This window comes from Cryptotermes secundus, unplaced genomic scaffold (genome assembly GCF_002891405.2).
Source record: "Cryptotermes secundus unplaced genomic scaffold, Csec_1.0 scaffold537, whole genome shotgun sequence".
NCBI lineage: Eukaryota > Metazoa > Arthropoda > Insecta > Blattodea > Kalotermitidae > Cryptotermes > Cryptotermes secundus.
In genome coordinates, this window is record NW_019740661.1 from 1,711,914 (window position 1) to 1,732,881 (window position 20,968).

At 38.1% G+C, this 20,968-nt stretch overlaps 1 protein-coding gene across 2 annotated transcripts in view; it reads left to right on the forward strand.

Moving 5' to 3' along the window:
* The first annotated feature begins 1,460 nt into the window (after positions 1–1,460).
* The window catches only part of LOC111872513 (eukaryotic translation initiation factor 4 gamma 2), a 47,813-nt gene continuing 28,305 nt past the window's right edge, over positions 1,461–20,968 (forward strand). The window contains exons 1-7 of one of the 2 annotated variants that reach the window (XM_023866510.1): positions 1,461–1,548; positions 4,269–4,374; positions 10,212–10,322; positions 11,067–11,327; positions 11,945–12,130; positions 14,196–14,357; positions 18,133–18,344. In XM_023866510.1, the coding sequence (XP_023722278.1) occupies positions 11,106–11,327; positions 11,945–12,130; positions 14,196–14,357; positions 18,133–18,344 (782 nt within the window). In that variant the 5' untranslated portion in view covers positions 1,461–1,548; positions 4,269–4,374; positions 10,212–10,322; positions 11,067–11,105. Of the gene's footprint in view, positions 1,549–4,268; positions 4,375–10,211; positions 10,323–11,066; positions 11,328–11,944; positions 12,131–14,195; positions 14,358–18,132; positions 18,345–20,968 lie in introns of those variants that run through there. The other variant, XM_033754719.1, reaches the window with a different exon arrangement.

A 20,968-nucleotide genomic window follows, 5' to 3' on the forward strand; every position in this document is an offset into this window, starting at 1 on the left:
AATGTTAAGGACGCATTTGTATGTTTCGTTACTTTGGTGATTCTCCTACGTTAACACAATTAGACAAGATTATCGCACTAATTATTTTACTTACGTATTGATTGCACAACTTCACGATAAGTTATATAAAGTTGTCCACATACGACTACTTGTAGCTAGCACAAGAGTCCCTGGAATATAATGGTCTGTGATGTTGCGCCTTGTAGTCTCGTAGTTCNAAGATTTGAGGTTTTCAGGCGGTGACTATGAAGAAAGCCGTTGTCTTATATAAAGTTGTCCACATACGACTAGTTGTAGCTAGCACAAGAGTCCTTGGAATATAATGGTCTGTGATGTTGCGCCTTGTAGTCTCGTAGTTCATTGTTTCGGAGAAACGAACTGCTTCTCTATTCATGGTCGAACAAGGAAGCAAACATCCAGCAGGCTTCTGCAGTGAAGATGGAAGCAGTACGTTCCTCCGAAACATCACATTTCAGAAGATAGTGATTTTCATAGTTATCGTTGTGAGAACTTGTAATTAGGGGTATTTCTTCGACTTGAAAGGGACTGAAATGTGATTTCGGGGTAGTACACGTGGTTCATACGGGGTTCTCAGGGGTGAGTGAATGGCGTACGGAGGTAGGGGAGGTGCTTAGGAGGGGGAAGCTGTTCGCGTCGATGGTTGCCATGCCTGGTCGAGGAGGCAGGAGGGGTATTTAATCAGTAGAGCATTGGAGTGCTGTGGACGGCAGATTTTTTTTAACATCAGTGGTGAAGAAAATATCAACATTTTCATGTGCTGATCAATGTAAGTTTTTGCGTCTGGTTGTGGTGTTTTTAGCTGTTGTGTAGGATTCGTTTCACGTCTGTCTTTTATGCAGGTTTTTTCTTGAAATTACATCTTGGTCAACTAAAGCCAAGGCCATTTTGAGTGAGACTTGCCGACGCAACAGTTTTCTCTGCGTTTTTCTTATTGTGTGTTGTGGTTCTAGGTTGTTTAGACTGAACTGTACAGTATATTGTGTTCATAAAAATTACTTATGTGGCCAGAAATGGACCGATTTAAAGAGAAATTCCTCTTCTTAATATTGATCTGTCTCCCCAAGCAAAATTTCAAAGATGGCGACTGCATATTTCTACGTTCAGTTGCTGAACTAAATATTGGTGTATTTTTGTTACATATACTTCTATTTAATGATTGAAACATTTCTTTATTTTACTTTCGAAATGTTTATATTATATCAGTGGGACTGCTTTAAAACCAAGAATCCCAGTAATTTGGGCAGTGGCTTGTTTTGGGGTGAATGAACTTCGTTTCCTGCATTCAGTTATATGTAAGCCGTGGTTTCATTAATTGTTTCACATGCCTGTGTTTTTGGCATTCTCATTTTAGTGCCCTTATATTGGAAGATTTTGGTTCTGTTGTAATGGATCAAATGTGTCTTGTTTCAGCTTCCCAACCTCATTTATCCTAAAGTGAAACTTGTTCATTGTTTTGGGGGCCGATACACAAGCAACAACGGACGGCCCTAGAGGACCGGGGGGTGCTTCTCGTGTCTTAGGAGGAAGGTGAGTCAGCCATTGTTTCTTGGCAACCTTTTAATTATGTGCCCATCTAACATATATATCTTCTTCATTCCTAGCTTGAATGAAAGAAACTGTAGGTTCCAAAAAATGCAGTGTTGCTGGAAGGAATATTTTCAGGTGTCCACATATACACATTGACCATTTTTGAACTAAAATACACACTGGAGAAACTTATGGTTCATTTAACAGAAAGGTTCAAATGTGGATTCACCAAGAGTATGGCATGTTACACTGCTTTCTGTGGAATTTCATTGGTTGACTTTCAGGGGTCTACATGGAGTTATAACACTGAGGAGAATCCACATAGGCATGTCACATCTGTGAAATGACTTCCAGAAGCTTCCAGAGTTTGTATTTACTACCACTACAGGCACATTTTGCTCTTGATTTGACCAGTGCTGCATTTTGACTGAAGTTCACAGAGCACAGTGAATAAATATTGCTTGTGTATCTGTGTTGCATAGTGACAAATTGAGTTACTGAATATTGAAGTCCGTTAGGCGTTACTCCACACAGTGCTACATATACAGGGTGTCCCAGGAGGAATGTGCCAAACTTCGGGAGGGTGTTCCTTATGTTAAAGTATGCCGATATAACCCAAAACACCTATGTCCAAAGTTGAACGGTTACGGAGATAATGGCCCGAGAAAAGTGTGGTCTTCTAGCGGGTCCACGGATTATACCTATCAGCTGAGAGGAATTATCTCTGTTTGTCCTTGACTGCCGTGATTCATCCTATCCGTGCTTATGGAGTTGGCTTTATCAGAACGCGCAGTCAGCACGTTACGTCATCGCTTACCATTCATGTGTCATGTACAGTGCTTGGAACTCTTAAACGACAACTTTGAGATGGCATGCGAGTTTTTTGTACTTCAATTTTATGGCTTCATGTCACTCACAAGTTAGTTTGATGTTACGTACATTATTAACATTACAGAATCCACATATTCCTGCCAGTTTTAATATCTATTTTGTAATCAACAAGTGTGTAACCCCGGTCAAAGTTTGACACTTCTCTGGCCATTATCTCCGTAACCGTTCAACTTTGGACATAGGTGTTTTGGGTTATATCGGCATACTTTAACATAAGGAACACCCTCCTGAAGTTTGGCACATTCCTCCTGGGACACCCTGTATATGGATGTGCATGACTTGTTGCCAGAATGTAGCACAAATTCCTGACAAGGATCAATAATAAATCCTTCAAGAGTGTGGCAAGACTGAAATATTGGGGAATGACCATAACAAATCAGAATTACATTCATGGAAAAAGGAATAGAGGATATCAACTTCAGGGATTATTACCAATAAATTCTGAATCTTCTGACTTACTATTCTGTATTCAAAAATATAAAGATTGAAACATACAAGATTTTAATTTTACATGTTGAATTTCTCGTGGGTGATATGCCGTGTCAATTTGAGTTGCATTATTAGGGTTTTGGAGAGTGGCTCCACCTCTTTCATTAGGGAATGTAGTGATGGATAATACAGCTGTTTGTTGAGTATATACATGCTGTAAGCTTGTGTATGGTTCTCCTGGTCTGCTAATTGTCCAGTAGTTGGGTTCAAGCAGGCACAGTTTCATCGTGCGTATGCCACAGTAAAGTTTGCTTATTCTCACAGTATGGGTTGATAGTGACCATTAACTCTTTAACTTCCTTGGATCTTAATGATTGTTGATGGCTGTGCCTTGTTGGAAGTATGGCACTAGCTGAGTTTCAAAACTGACTTGACTGAATGTCATGTCTCTTTGAAGTTGTTTTATGTTTCCAGTTCTTGGAGGTTTGTCTTATTGGGCTCCACCATGTAGTTATAGCCAACAGTGTAATATTTTGAAGTTTATAATGTTCTGATTCAGTGTTTTGTTAAGCCACCACTGACTTGTCCAGATGAAATAGCCTTATATATTATCTTGTGCACCCTGGCTATCCAATATGCTTTTTGCTACATTCGCAGGGGAGTGCAGAATATTCGAGGGTTCATGAGAATTAGATCTTCTTTTCCTGGTTTCAGTAGGTGTTCTGGAAAGTATTACATCCCTTATGTTGAACCTTACCAGGGGCATGCTGATCTTGTTTGATGGGGCCTTCATATGTAATATGGTGGGTCAGTCCAGTTGACCCTAGTTACTGTAATTTACGTTGGGAGTTCACCATCTGATGTCTGTTGCACTGTAGCCATTCTGTGTGAAGGTAGTTTTGAGGCTTTGGATTTGTATGTTGAGACTTCACAATCCTGTGTGCTTTTGTGCGTCAGACAGTTGTTGAGAAAACGCCAAATTTTTGTTCCCTGTTAAAGTAGAAGGTCTTTGAATACTAACAGATTTTATCAAGGTAAAGAGAACATGCTGGTCATGTATTACATTTAGGTTTCGGCGTAACCATAACTGTTATTAGATGAGTGAAGTTATATAGTGACATCTTAAACACATTTTCTTTGTATTACAGACTGTCTGTGTTTGTCCATAAGTTTTTTCCATGTCATAACTGCAGATATCAATGTAGAAACCTGCATATTTTGTTGCATCATTCATGTTGATTAAGCTTTAGTGCTTAGCTTCTGTCCCTCCTCAAGTTTTGCTTGTGAACATTGTTGCTTGGTTTTAGGCTTCCTTAATGGCATTTTGGCAGGAATTGTAGTTGTTTGGTGTAAATTGTGCATAGGGGATAAGAGAATTGCATGTTCATTGTTTATTGCAGGGACGAATCTCGCTCCCTTTCCACAAAGCGGCGCTGGATCCCTCCTTCAACCGTAAGACGAGATGCACTCACCCCAGAAAATCGCAATGATCTCATTTTCCGTAAGGTAAGAGCTTTGTTTTAACAGGAGGCTGGGGTAAATTGCAGAAATGTGCTTCATCACCTGTACTTGCAAGATATTGTTAAAATGATCAAATAAAGTAAATTGAGGCTGCCAGGGCATATAGCATGCTTGTCTCTACTGGAATCTCAAAAACAAAGACTACCTGGATCCTAGAGGGGGGGGGGATGAAAGGGTATGGGGAATTTTCATGACTGCCTGAGCAGCTGTTAGGTCTAAAGAAAAATTTTGTTTTTGTTCGTGTGTTACGATAATGTAAAGCAAGTACAAACTAGTCTCTGGGCAGTGCAGTATTGTGTGTGTAGTGTCCAGTTACATGAATTTGGTTTTCTAAGTGCCCACAAAATATTTGCTAATGCATGCTTGTGATGCAATGGCATTAGACTACAAACGGTCTCTGATAGTATTTTGCTGATACTCAGTGCATACTTTACACAAAATAACACAGAGTTACTGTCGTGCCATTTTTGAAGGCATAGCAGAATTGTAGCTTCTCACCTCTTGTGGAAACAGTACAAATTATGAAATGTTGTAAACATGTCAGTACAGTGACACCTCAGTATAAAGTGGGTGGCTTTAAACATCCATGTTACAAGCAAAGTTAGCTAGCAATTTATTTGATTTCTGTAAACCTTCTTTACTTTTTATGTGTATAAGTACACAGCCAGTTTAAAAGGTATATTACACTTATATTTTTTTCAGTTTCACTGATATGTAAAACTATAAAAAATAATTTATGCCTCTAAATTCAAATAAACAAGCAGTTTAGTTTGCCAGAACTGATAAAAGTGTTCCTCTTTTGCATGATGCATTAGACTTTCTGGGCATTTAAATTCTGGGGTCTAAAGTAGAGGTCTTGGGTTTTGCATTGTATGTCAAAAGAAACTCTTCTTTTGCAGATTTTGAAAAAGAACAGTACAAAAAAATACATTAACTTAACCAGGTCTGCACAAGTCCCAGGTGCCAGGTCGCTATTCTGCAAATAATATTTTATGTATTCTGAATTATTGTCTTTGCAAATATAACAGTTTCACATTCATACCTTGTAGTTCCAATACTGTCATGCACATGGCAGCCACAGCTTCAGTTAATAAATTCATGTGACTGTTTCAGCCTGTTCCATTCATTGTCAAGGGGGAGTACTTATATCTCTGTGACAGACTACCCTTATGTCATCTTGATTGGCATACCTGAATATTCAAAGTAGAATATTTAGAAGCATTATGTTTTGTGTGTCCAGCATCTTATGTTGCAAACAACTTAATACACATGCTGTGTGATATTTCAAGTTTTAAAAGGAGAAGCATTTTGTAACACTTGTAATCTTCTGTCTGTAATGCAACAATATCAGTATAGATTTAGATGACGTTTAATTGACTAAAATTTTTAAAATGTCGTCAAACTGTATATACATTCTGTGTTTATGTGCTACATGTTTTGGCCACATAGGGCCATCTTCAGGCAACACACTTTTAAGGAATCCACTGCACTGTGCACTTTGTCAATAGTAGTGAATACATCATTGTTATTAATCTTGATGTTATAGGGTGTCTGTTCTTCCTATCTTTTGTATTGTGGCTGCTCTCTGCTATATATAATGTTTATTAGTATGATTCTGTCCTTAATTCTTGGGTTATGCTTGCTTTGTGTGCCTAGATGTTGTATTTTTGTACTTATATGCCCCACTGGGTGTACTGCTGTCTTGGTTGTGTGTATCTTGTGTTGATTTGTGTGTTTCATGAACTGATTTGGTGGTGTTCTCCCTTAAATATCTTTCTAGGTGGTGTATGTACTGCTAACTACTGGTAAAGTTCATGTACTGTTTGGAATATATAGGATTGTGTGCTTCTTTTATGAGTTGTTCTTGCTAATTTTGTAAATGTGATAGGTGTTAGGTGTCTGCCTTTCCTTCCTGCCCTTTTGATGTCCATAGTTATCTGTTGTTGTGCCAAATGTATGTCCCTTATTTCATGTATGATTTGAATATCTGGAATTACCACTATTACTTCTGATGGCATGAGTATGTTCTTTATGTCTTATATTGAACATTCTTCCTATTTGACCATATTTTAATGGGCAATCCAGGCATTTCATCTGATATATGCCGCTATTGTTATATTTATGTCTGCATGATGTTTTCAGTATATTGTTGAATGTGTTTTGTATGTGAAAAACTACTGTAAGTTGCGTGTTTTTAAAAAGCTTGGTTATTTGTCCTCTTTTCTGCATTATGTAAAAGTGGCCCATTTTGTTTTGTGGTGTTTAGGATATTCGTGTATGTTTTGTTTTTGTGGTTATGGTCATTTTGTAAGTTCATACAAAATATGAGACAGTCTCAGCTGACATTTCTTTGCTGTTCTAATGTAGAAGAGAGATGTGAACTTAAAACTTTTATATAAGGTGATCAAAGTAGCAGACGTTTCACCAGAAGAACAGCAATCCCTCAGTTGAATAAGGAATTCAGAAGTACTGTATAGGAGCATGGTATTTGTCTCCCATAAAGGGTGTGGGAGATGATGGTAGCACTTGCTCTTACATGGCATAAATGCATAGCCTAGCATACTGCTCCTTTCAGTTATTGTATTGGGTGACTATTTCTGGTATAATCACAATTTCATTTTGACCTCTCTCACATTCCTAATCTTGTTATGAAGCTGCTGTAGAAATGACCAGTGTTTTTAATTTGGAATGCCTCATCAGAGCTTGCAAAATATGTATGTACTTCACTCCAAGTAGAAGCATATCAAGACCTTCGTGCTCACATATAAGAATAAAAAGAGGGGTAACGGAGGGAGGAATAGAAAGTACCAGACATTTGGTAATACCTGGTTAGCTAAATGATTCTTCAAGCATCCTGTATTCATTGGTGATGCAGTCACTTGCACTCATACTAGCATCACAAGGGGAGGTGTGCTAAGCTTTATGTCAGTGCTGGAACTAGGTGCTGCTCCATTACAGGAGCCATCCGCTGGTGTAATGTTGGTACCATTGCATTACAAGTGTTGTAACTGTTGTCGTCTGAATCACTTCTGTGTCCTGTCGTTAGATCTATGTTCATTGTTTGTTTTCCTGTTTTTTGTAGGAATCTGTTTCTTCACTGAGGGGCTGTGCTGGAGCTGTTGCACTTGCCGCACTCCAAGCTGCATAGTCATTTGCTCTAGATTACTCTTTTGAGTTCATTACAAGCAGTCTTCACTTGTGAAAGTGCTGCCAGCATTGTCTTCTCTTATTTTATCTTTTCCAAAAAAAATTTGCTTTCACTGGTTTTCAGTTGCCATCAATCTTTTCACAAGCATAACCAACATTGTTTGCATTATCTTTCAGTGATAATATGTTTAGATATTTTGTAACTTGCAGTTCAGAGCTGACGAAACCAGGAAGTAGATGTCTAGGATAATGGACATTGTAGGCTTGCATAATGCCTTGATTCATGGGCTGAATCCGTGCATTCTTGTTCCTTCGACATTTTCAGTTTCAGGACTTCAGCAGATAAATAGGCTGACAATGATCCAGCACTGTCAGAGGATTTTCTTCAGATTTTTTTTTGGAACACAAAGAAATGTATCCTACTGGTGGTATTAACTCACTTCCATATCACAAGATGAAAATGTCTCACATCATATTCATGTATTGGAATGCTTTATATAGGTTACAGGCAGAGATTACATGTTGGCATGCTTGAAGGCTAAATACTTTCACCACAGCACAGTGGTTTTAGCTTGTGATTTGAGTCTTTTTGGCCCACAGGAACCAAGTCACTCTGTTACTCATACCTGCTTTTCTAAGATATAACTTTTTTGTGTTAGCTGTTTATAGTACAATGCTGTTTCATCACAATTGTGTAATTGTTCATTAGTGTACTTACCATCTCCACTTACTTTATGTAGAATTTCAGGAAATTGCTCAGCTGCTGTAGATTACCTTCAAGACAAAATTGGTACATTCCATATCACATCTTCCACAACCAAAGTCACCATCCAATAGTTTTAGAATTTCTTATTGTGGCAGAGTTTATTGGATTTAACTGCTTCAAATTTAAAAATTGCCCCACTTATAGGCACACTTTCACTGTATTTTGTAAAATTATTCTTTTTTCAATTTGCTTAGTGGGGTGTGGAGTCCAACTGGGTACAGTTGGCATGGCGGCCACTGATTGGCCTATTGTAGCCTGCCCCGGGTGATTATGATGATGGAGAATTTGGTGGAATGAAGATTGGCAAGGGAAACCTAAGTACTCGGAGAAAGCCCACCCCAGCGCCACTTTGTCCACCATAAATTTCTCTTGACCAGACCCAGGATCGAACCCGGGCCACCACAGTGGGAAGCCAGCGACTAACCGCTTGAGCTATGGCATGGACCTTGTATGAAATAAAATGAAATTTTCAAATCTTTGTGTCAAGTATACGGAACTCATACTGCAGTTATCAGAGCCCAGTTAAAGAACATTAATTCTCAAGGCAACAGTGTTCATTACACATTGCAGAGGCATGTAGGCATTACTTCTAAGAAATAGCTTGTATGAAAGGAAGGGCGAGGCTTTGCAGATAGCATTGTCATGCACTGTGGTTTACGTGTGTGAGAAAGAAGCGTTTGTATCAGGTGAACATGTAATATTTACTTAGGTAAATAACAGTTCCGTCTTTTCCCAATAAAAGTGTAAGCCATGATTTTATGAATCTGGTAGTCATTCCTCTTATCTGGCCACTTTCACATTTCAGGACCACCACTTAATAATCCCATCCTCAGTTTAATCTAATAAAGAAGCAAGTGCACAAGTAAATATGGTAATTTTTAAATGAAGTAACCTTGGGGTGATTACATCTATGTTCATCTATGTTCGTTATTCTGTGCTGGTGATTATTATTATAAAATATCACTTCAGCTCATTGTGAACCTGGCTTTAAATGTATTATGCCCCCTTTTTCATCTGTGTTAACAAGCAGTCCAGGGTTATTTGAAATAAAGTACAACAAGTATAACCCCATGGAGCAGAGTCCTTCAGGAGGTGATTGTAATTCAGCTGAGCAAGAAGATATTCACTTTTTATGTAACATGAAGGATTGTTTACTGTGGTCATAAGTACTCTTCCAGACCTAATTTCATCAAGCAGATTGGCTAAAGCAGTAATGCTTCTCTCTTATTTTGGAGGTGTCTAGCTTGAATCTGAAACAGGGCACATAACTATCCTGAGGTTTTTTGTAGTTTTACTCAGTCTCTCCAGACATGATAGGATTGTACCTTAAGTTAGACCACATCCTTTCCAGTTCACTATCATCCCATATTCAACATTGTGTGGTATGAGTTAACTGACAGCATTGTTAAACAGAATCACAAGCTACCACAAACCTCATCCTGAACCAAATGAATTTAGTGCACACAGGACTGTGTCTTTCTTGGGGTTATGGTCTAGAGTTTGGTAGGCATTTTCTGTTTCCTTGGTGTGTGCTACGTTTTCCATCCGTTTTAGCCTCCTTAATTTGAGCACTTAGTAATTTGTTTGATGAAAGGAAGTGAAAAAGCCCTTCATCAGTTTCCTCGACCCCCATACTCTCTTTTGGGTCCAGATATTCTTCTCAGAAGCCCGTTTTTAAACATGCTTAATTTGTGTGTTCTTTGTTTGGCTGGCAGACAGCCAAGTTTAACACTTACATATAACGGGTACAATTATATAATTTGTTCTAGAATCAGTTTATAGTGTGGAATATAATTACAGGTGTTATGTTACTTTTTTCCTATTTGTGTTAAGGAAAGTTTGTATGCATGAGGAGGTTGAGGCTTGTCTGCAATGTTACTTTAAGGATGCGTGTTATTTATTTATTTAGGTGCGGGGTATACTCAACAAGCTCACCCCAGAGAAATTCCAGAAGCTGAGCGATGATTTACTCCAAACAGAACTTAATTCAGGTGTGATTCTCAAAGGAGTTATATTGCTGGTAAGTGGTAATGTGTTGGAAATTAATATTGAGTATGTTTGCATTTGTGAACTTAAGTTGTTTTAAAATTTAACAAAGTTCAAGGATGTGGAAAGATTTGTAATAAGCATTGACAGAACTTCTCTACATATTCAGTCTCGCTGAAATTTAGTTCCATTATTATTATTATTATTATTATTTTATCTGATATGTTAACCTTCTAAACTCCCTGTACATAATGTACATAATGTACGTACATTTTGTACGTAACAGTTTCTGTGAGTGGGAATGGGGATTGAGGAAAATGCATGATGTGGAAGTTGGTACAGTTGGGTTAAGATAGGTGAATCAAGAGGGTTATGATCTGGGCATATGTGTTGCTTGATGATAGTGTTCTGGAAACTTAAAGCCTCCACATGGAAGATTGAGAAGGATTAAATTAGGTTAGCATATTAACTACCAACATAATAATATGATTCACTGTGGGCTGTGTTTCTCTGAAATACAGTATTGAAAGAAAATGATCTCTCTTACCAGACTTGACATAAAATTCAGGTGTAATTGATGCCTTGACTGCCATAGTCATAAGTTTCTAATAGTGTGTGTATTATTTTTAACTTTAACCACACTGGTCAGTGTATTGAAATGGATTGTAAGCAAGTAGATTACTTTATTCTGAACTGAATTGAGCATGGCTCAGGATTAACAATGTTAACTTCCAGGTTCTTTGTTCATAGAGTTGCATGCATCCTTTTTGTGTTGCAGATCTTTGAAAAAGCCCTTGATGAGCCCAAATACAGTTCTATGTACGCACAGTTGTGCAAGAGGCTGTCTGAGGAAGCTCCAAACTTTGAACCACCAAACAGTCCCTGTACCTTCCGTCTGCTGCTTCTGAACAAGTGTCGAACCGAGTTTGAAAACCGTTCCAAGGCATCTGAAGCATTTGAACATCGAGATGGCCCCCTGGCGCCGGAGGAGGAGGAGCGACGACAGCTCACCAAGCGCAAAATGCTTGGAAACATCAAGGTTTGCGTGATTCTCATTGAATGTGCATGTTCTTTGACCCATGTCGTAGTATATTTTCGATCCTAGTGAAACATAAGTGGTTAAGGTTTCAAAAGTTCCAGTCTTGTCATAGGCTACATAAAACAGCATGACTTCATTATTTAGGACCAACAGATTTTTAGTACTAACATAATACTTTTTATGTTATTTCATCTCTGTTTACTAAAACTGCCAGCTGTCCTCATTCTTGCTCAGTTTTCTCTGCACATGTGGCTAGTCCAGTAGTTGTGATAAAACTGTAAGCACGTTTAATGATACTGTGGTGTAGTTATGAAGTCCATAGTGAACGGGGTATAGTTGCAGTACTTTTGCATTAAGAGCAGTAGCGAAACTTGGACAGACCATAAGAAATTCAGAATTCATAAGTAACGCATATGACAAATTTTCAGTCCTCGCCGCAGTTCTTTCACATATTGTCTGAGGTTGAGCATGAAATTTCCTTTTGTAATTCAATTTCTGTTTATTTTTTCATTCTTGGAACTAAATTTTATAACATTTTCTCTTCATCTTACACATTTCATCTTCCCATTATAACCTTTTTACATCATTAAACAATTTATTTGTGCTGTTTTCTGCAGTTTATCGGAGAACTGGGTAAGCTGGAGATATTGTCAGAGAGTATACTCCACCGCTGCATCCAGCAGCTGCTCTCTGACAAGAAGAAGAACCGTGGAAGTGGGTCCAAGGACATGGCCGAGGACTTGGAATGCCTCAGTCAGATAATGAGAACTTGTGGGCGCATTTTGGACTCTGACAAAGGAAAGGTGGGTGTCTCCTAGTCCTTGGCTTACATGATGTATACAATACAGTGGAACCTCATTATTGTGAAAAGTCATGAAATTTTAAAAAGATGTCTGTTGTGATAGATACTAGTAATACCCAGAAATGGTTGAAATGCAATATAATACTATATGCCACCAAGGTTTGAATAATAATGCAGATACAGTAATATTTCTTTGGATTGGTTATAATGGGGATATGACAATAAATAATTCAGTATTCTCATTGTTAGCATTATCTGAATTGAGATTCATCAGCCTCCAATTTAAGTATCGTGATGGTACTTAGTATTATATATTTTAAAGTTCTTGCAAGTTGGAAGGTTTCATGTGGTTGTATTCTGTGGGCCACTATCAAGTACATACTCTCACTTGAACCTGTTTGGGTTTAGCGTATTGTAACTTGTTTGGAATCAGAAGAGTCACTTCTATGGAAACGCTAGAACAGACCGTTGCATAGGAAGTAACAGTAGCAGTATTGTAGCCCCAACAGCTGGCTGTTGCGTACGAATCGCAGAATCAACAGAGCAGAGTTTCCACGGTTATAACAGAGGGTTCATTTGCATAGAAGCGGCCAAGGTTATAAAACGGGGTTGAATGCATTCGAACAGTTAGTCTTGGAATAGCTGCCGCTGAAGAAGGTTGGAACCTAAACGCCAAGGGATTGTGTAACCTGTACTTGTAAAGCTGCAAGTCATAATAGTTGTTAAGTGTGCAAGTGAATTGCAATAAAGATTCGCTATATTTAATACGGCGTTAAGTTATTTGTAGCGTGACATACCCAAGTATGCTACAGTATATTAGCACCAGAATATTCTGAGTATATAAAGTAAAAACCCATTAATTTGGTATCAGTTAATTCAAAACACTTGTTAATTTAAAGTATATAACATTCCCCAACTTGAAGTGCACAATTTTTTGTGTTTTTTTTGGGTGGTTATTTTGAAGCACAGTTTATTTTTATTTCAGAGCTGCATTCCAGCCCAACAACAGCCTAAAATTTGAATTATTCAAAATTGTTGTAACATAGCTGCACTAATTTCCCCCGTAAGAATAAGAATAGTACCTTATGCACCCCTGAAACTTCCCACCTGGGAAAGAATTCTGATGACCTTGAGCACATGACTGGTTTAGTAAGTGTTTGTGAGTCAAAACCTACCACAGTTGTTTGAGAACACCACCCTTATTTAATATTGGTGGGAAAGAGTAACTGAGTCTTCAGAGACCTCTAAGGACCAGGTATAATCAGTTGCATCTTTCACATAATAGATATTCACTTTTTTTGCCCTCCAGTAGTGTGAAAAGTTGGTGAAAAAGAAAAGTAATTGCTCGGGAAAGGCAATAACTGAAAGCCGAAGGTAATGAGGTTTGTTGATAATAAAAGAAAGGAATATGAACTGAACAGCAAGCTGTCCATGGGGGTGACGTTTCAAAGCATATGGGAATATGTGGTACTAGGCATAGTATGTGGAAAAGGTGAGGATTCATGTATGAAATGATCACCATCCAAGCATCACCCTCACCTATCATCTGGGGCTGGTACAATAGGCCAGAAGTGGCCACAGTACAAGGGACTTAGTCCCACCCCACTAGCAATAAAAAAAATACAGGACATTTGGGAAACAGCTAGAAAATCGTAGGATTAAAGGATTATTTTGAAGTGTTAATTGATTTTTGGGGTTGAATGCAGCATCAGTAGTGGGTATTTTTTAGATCTGTGGAGTTTCAGTCATGTTTAATAGTTACATGCTTTGTCCCCTCCAGTAGCACAGATAATCAGAAGTTCTGTGTGATATATACGGTTAATGAAAAGTGCTTTGAGAAGCATCAGTAATTATCAGCATGCATTGGCTTATCGCTGTGCTGCTGAATGTGTTTCCTCTACCACCTTATTCAGACACAACTTATGAGATGTTTGAGCAACTAAGAATAATAAATTTTTGTCAGCAGCATTCAAGTGACAGTGACTGATTATTGCCAGTACTTCATTCTTCAGCTTTATGGTATAAATTTTGGGGTTCTCTAGGGCCACGATTTTTGTTGTTTACAGAAACTGATGAATCAGTATTTTGAGCGGATGAGCACTCTCGCAGAGAATCAAGAGTTACCGCTGCGAATACGCTTCATGCTCCGAGATGTCATTGAGTTGCGTCGGGACAAATGGGTCCCCCGCAAGGCGACCAATACAGAGGGCCCCATGCCCATACATCAGGTATTAATTTTACTGACTACATCCAAGTGATGACTGCCATTGGTTGAAGCAATGATGATACCATGTTCTTATTCATTCGTGGTTTCCACCAGAAGGTTCTTGTAACCTTGTGAAGGTTAGAAACGTCTGAGCTTCATCCAAATTCTTAGTTTAGAATGCCCAAGAGTTCTTGTCCTATTCCTTTTTCTTCATCATGATATAATTCTTTACATTAGGGTACCATAGAATACAATGGAATAAGTAATAAATTGTCCATAAAAAAGAAAGTGGGTTTGGTGGGAAATAGAGCCCTTATTCATTAGAGCAGAACATGTATAATGCCATCCAAGCCTAGATATGAGTGCTGTGTGGCTCCCCATACTAGATCATTCAAAATAGAAAGTTTGTCATATTAAAATATTTTTTTTTGACATAATATGTGTTGTAAAATGAATTGGAGCAGTAGATTTATACATTTTTGTCTGCATTTAAATTCTGTTTTGAAATCTCTTTCAGCAGAATGTTGATTTATGCAAACATTTGAAGATGTGCAGTTACAGTATGTGTTATCAAGAAAAAGTTAAATAGTTCTGTCCAGTGTGACTGGTTAAGATTTTTTGTTTCAATTATTCATGCCCTTACACGTTTCGGTCCTCAGAGACCATCTTCATAGGGACACCTTTACATCAGTACTGTTGTCTGTTGCTCTTATTGTATGTATATATGCACAGCTACCTGCCATTGGGCATATGTGGGTCCCAGTGCCAGTATTTTTTGCTTAGCAAGCATAAGTGCTCATGCAGTTTGCTGTGAAAGTGTTGACATGTCTGTTCAATCTGAATCATTCAGCAGGCAGCATGGAAAATAACATATTCTTTGATTAAATGTTGTAGATTTGAACAAAACCTTGCAGCATTTTTGGGTAAAAATACAATATTTATTTTCTGTTATGTGCTCAGAAATAAAATATTTAATTTACTTTTTATTTTTATGATTGTTATTAACATCAGGTGTTCCTTGTATTTTCATGTAATGTGCTAGTTTTGTCATTTTCCTCTAGGTTTCTTTGCATTGTCATGTATTATTCTTTCCTTTGTTACAAGAAGATGGAGACGAATTTTAGGCCTGACACACAAGAATGCTCAAATGTTCCAAATGTATTTTTAGATTACAGACTTTTTATTATATGATGGAATGCCAACTTAAGTCTTTTGGAAGGATCCAGCTCAGAAGCTGAGAAATTGTTTACAGTGTCAAATGAAGACATATATGCAATATGTTTATCACAATTATGTTTTCCCAAGAAAATATAACAAAATTATTTTCTAACCATTTCATATAAGTAATTATTGACTGTCATCATCATCAGTAATCTGTCAGACGACAGGTCAACAGTCTCTTCCAAAACAGTTCCTCCACTTAATGCGATCTAGAGCTTTCTCCTTCAAATGACAGTATCCTCTTCTGCCCCCAAGGTCATCCAGCATCTTTTTACATCTTCTTCCTCGTCTTCTTGTCACTTCTATCCGCCCCTCTATCTTTCCTTCAATAACTTCTTTTAGAAGGCAGTTTCTGCGTAAAACATGACCAATCCAATTAGCTTTCTGTTTTCTTATTTCGTGTAGGACATTCCTCTGCTCACTGACTCTAATTAACACTTCTTCATTTCTCACATAATCGGTCCAACTGATCTTCTCCATCCTTCTCCAACACCATTTCGAAACTTTCCAGATGTTTCTGATCTACTGCCCTAAGTGTGCATGTTTATGCCCCATACAGAGCTATGCTCGAAATGTAGCATTTCACAAGTTTCTTTCTCAAATTTAAGTCCAATTTGCTGGTAAAAAGATTCTTCTTCTTGCTAAATGCAGCTTTTGCCATGGCAATCCTGGATTTAATTTCACAAGTACACCTTCCATCATCTGTTAACAAGCTACCCAAATATTTAAAACATTTCACATTCTCCACTTGTTTTTGGTTTATCTTTATTGTGACTGGGGTTGGTTGTCTCGAAATTTTCATTACTTTTGTTTTCTCCACATTCATTTCCATGCCATAGCACCTTCCAATTTCAATTAGTCTATCAATCATGCCCTGTAGCATAGTTTCTTCCTTAGCAATTAACACAAGGTCATCTGCATATTTCACAGTTTGAATAATTTGCCCTTCTATTTTGAAGTCTCTGAGCCCATCCAGAGCTTCTTTGGTAAGGCATTCACTGTACAAGTTGAACAGAATTGTTACCACAGAACAAATCCTGTGCTGCTTTTCTGTTTAATTGTAGCTTGTGAAGAGCAACTTAGGATTTTTGTGGCTTTTCATGGTATATTCTGAGTAACTTTATATTTGATTCTTGTATCCTGTGTATTTGTGTCATGCAGCTCTTTTGATGAATCCATCCAGGTCTCAAGCTTATTGTGTTCTTTCATAACAAGCTTATTTTTTATGGTGAGGTGTTATTAGCCCGATGCCTAACCCCCCCCCCAGGTGGAGAACCAACCTTTGATGGCTGTCCACGACTGCTTATTCAATATATTTGCAGTTGAAGGCCATCTCCTTCATCTGCAACCAGAGGATGTGCCATGCCTTGTTGACAGGGGACCCACCTAATCTCATTTGATGAAGTTTATAGTCATTTTTCCTCTGATTGAGCATTCCTACCTTCTTCAGGAATAGTGTCGATTTTTAGGTTGCTTCTCCACGTACATTATGAACTATCTACATTAAAGTTAGGCTCTTTCAAATTTATGATTTAATTTTCAGTAATAGACCTTACTTTTGCAGACTAATAAATAAATTCCTTCATTGTCAGGCTGTACATTGATCCTTATAATATATGCCCTTTAATGCTACCATAAATTTAGCTGTACCTGTAAAGATGCAGTAACAGATGCGGTATCTGACTCAGAAACCGTTTCCATTATTGCAGTATCCATAGTTTCTGTAACATGTCAGTTTTTATTCGATGTATAGATTTCAGATTTGTCAATAATTCACTTTCAGAGACAGATTCTTTGCTGAATATTTCTGGATCTGTCCTTGATGTGGGAGCTCTCAGTTGAAGAAACTCATTTCTGAAGACCCACAGTCACTCTGCTTTCTGTGACTAATTCAACTGTTCAACTCTCAAGGCCATTTTACCTATCAAATAAAAGTAAATTTTCAGGTTATGTGAAAGAAGATTCATTTTACGTAGTAACAACATGAATAGATATGTTTTACTTATATTTTTTAATAAAAATAACATTGAGGCCCAACATAGGAGCTTATGCTGACAGCAAAAATAGACTGGTTGAGCAGCAGCATTGATAATCTCCAGTGTGGCCATAAGAACCTCTATGTGAGAGTCCTTGCTGGCAGCTAACAAGCTGCAGGGAAGTTAGAGATTTTTAGAGCTTAACCTGATTATTTCACATCATTTAGATTTTGGTGGGTTGAATAGTGGGAGCCACAGAATCTGCTCATGTCACTGTTTTATTCCTACTCATGAGGTTTTTAGCAGATAATTTCAAAATACAGTTGAACCCCCATTTCTGTTCCTCAGCTTAAGGATTTTCCATTGTTAAAGGTTTGGTTTCAGTGACACTGAGTCAGTAAACTCAGTGTTAAATTACTTGCCTATAAATATTTCCTCTGATGTTCAAATCCACTACCCTGAAAAGAACCTTGAATTGGGACTTCAGTAAAGTTAAAGTAAGCTACAGAGTTCTTTTTATATATTGCATAGACCCAAACTGGTACAGTAAGCAGTAAATGAGACTTGGTTAACATATTGTCTGTGCCAATTTGATTTTAGATTCGTGACGAAGAACCTCGCAATAGTGTCCGAGGAGGCTATCCTCCCCATGTCGGGCCTGGTGCAGGCCCTGCTGGTCGAATTCCTGGAGCTGGAATTCCTGCTTTGTTTGGGCATCCCCTTAAGATGCGCAGTGGCTTGGAAGAAGTGTTGCCACCTTTCCCATTGGGTACATCTCTAACAACCATACCAGTTCCACACGACAAGTTCTCGTAAGTTGTTTTTATCTCTGTATTTAGAAAAATTAAATTGTTTTCAAGGGATTTTAATGTATATAATTATGTGGACTTTGTTTATCTGGATAAAGCAGCAATGAAATAGTTTTCTCACATTTCCACCACAAGATATTTATCAGGTGCTGCTTTGAAAAGTTGAGGCTTCATGTTTGCCCCTGAAAGTGTGAATAAATTTTGTTTTGAATTTGGATCAGTACTTCAAAATAATAAGTACATTAAGAATGTAAAACTTGAACAAAATTTATTTTTATATGCCTTTTTTAATGTGGGTACTTGAATAGTATATACAGTGAAATCCTTGTATAGTGTTGCCACATGCAATGGCTTTTCATACAATTTTAAGACTTCTTGTTTCACCCAAAGCATATTGTAGACACCATATTATTTTCCCATATTGGTTGAATAGAACTTTGGTATAGAAACTGTTTTAATGTAAACATTTTGGTTGTCCAGAGCTCTTTCTCTTGGTTTAGTGTAATCATTCTTGAAGCAACAGTTGGTATCCACATTTTCTCTTTGCCAGAAATTATTCATTCTGTCATTCTGTTTATTTTATGTATGATTAATTGGTTTGTGAAAAGAAAATGGTCCAATTTGTTGTGTGTTAAGCCGGCCCACACGTTCACTTTGGGGCTGACTATCCAATTCACACGTGACATTTTGATTTTGACTTATTTACATGGAACATCACCATGTCCAAGAGGCACACTTGGCAAAGGAAATTGGGTGATGTGTCAGTTCCTACTAGCATTTCCACAGCAAGGTTTGTGTGTGCCAATTGGTCACTTGGTTTAAGTGCATGAATCATTAGAATCATGTACGCTCTTACGTGTAGCCTTTTGTATAGCACATCATGCACTGTTGAGCATGGAATTTGTAACTGTAAACTAGCAGCATAAATTGATTTAAAATTAAAGAAAATGGATGCAAAGACATTGCATATACTGTCTCAAATATGATTCATCTTGACTACATTACCCTCAAAATTAAATTGATTGTTGTTCAGCAGGCCATTGTTGGTTGCTAAATGCCATACAGCAGTGAAATCCATTTGACCAGTAAAGCCCATTTTGAGAAAATGACTTTCACCTTCTGGGTGTGTAGTGCATGTACTGTTATTTTTCTATATACGCCTATGCAGGTGTATATAGGGATACGATCTTCAAAAATACTGAAATTTAGTCAAATCTTTGAGCTATATTGTGGGGAAATAGGCATTCGGTGTTTTGGGGCCCATCTGTAGGTGCTTTGGTTTTGCAAATGGAATGTTTATTGTGATGTGTTGTGCTATGGAGGACGCCCCCCCCCCCTGCCAGCGGTGACATGCCGAGTGGAGCCGAAGTGAGCCAAGTCCAAGCACGTTGGTTGCTAAGCAAAGCGAGTAAACAGCGGTTGCTAGGCAAATCGAGTAAACCGCGGTACCCATTACATAACACGGGACGCCACAGTTGCTATGTAACAGTAAACAACTCCCAACAGTGTTGCTAGGCTATCTGTAAACAGGTGACTAAGCAACAAGGAAGCAAGGCGTTTTCCCGTTGTCCGGCTGAGGGTTTATAAGAGACCTGCACTGCCTACGAAGACAGTTAAAGAGTGTATGATCAGGAGTGGCACAGTTGAAGTGTAGCAGCCTATGAAGCGAGGAGTTACGAGTCACGAGTTGGCCAGGGAAGAGTATGCAGTCAAGTAATTGTAATACTGCAGATGGCAGTAGCTGTGAGATTGTAAACTGTGTGATTGTATGAGTGATTGTGGAATAAAATTCGCTATATCCAATACAGCGTGAAGTTATTTGTCGCGTTATACACCCAACATGACATTATATTCAGTCACTGACTTAGGATGGATAAGCTTTTGAATACAGAATCTGGATGAAATCAGTCTTGACTGTTTAGGTACTATGAAGGTGCACATCCCTACTGCCATATAGGCAGTCTACCAGAACCACTTTGTGTTCACGGGTGTGGAAATGTGTAAATCCATCAATTTTTTAGATTGAGTCTTTCAGTGCTCATGGTATTCTGACACATTGGGGGGGGGGCAAAGTTGAACCGTGGAAATTTTTTCTAATTTCTTTTGGTAGCAGAAAGTAATGTTTGGTTTTTAGACTGCATCTGTGGTCTAGTGGCCAGAGTTCCTGGCTACAGATCCAGAGATCTGGATTCGATTCCCAGTGCTACCAGATTTTCTGAGAAGTAGTGGGTCTGGAACGGGGTCCACTCAGCCTTGTGAGGATAATTGAGGACCTTTTTCAAGGAAATAGTGGCTCTGGTCTAGAAAACCGAAATTAACAGTGTTGGGGATTTGTTTCACTGACCACGTGACACACTATCTGCTAAAGTTGACACTAACTTCGCTGACAAATCGCGGTCGCTCAGTTGGTATAGTTCACTTGCAGACTAAAATCATGGAGTTTGTTTTGTTTTTGTTTACCAGAAAGGAATGTTCGTTATTTTAAAGGTTTAATTATGTCACCTGAATGAATACGTCTTTCTTATTAAGACTTCATGACTTATAAATTTTTGATATGAGTGTCCCCTTAAGAACCATATTTTAAAGTAAAAAATCGTACTGTGGTCCAGGACCTTTATGTACCCAGG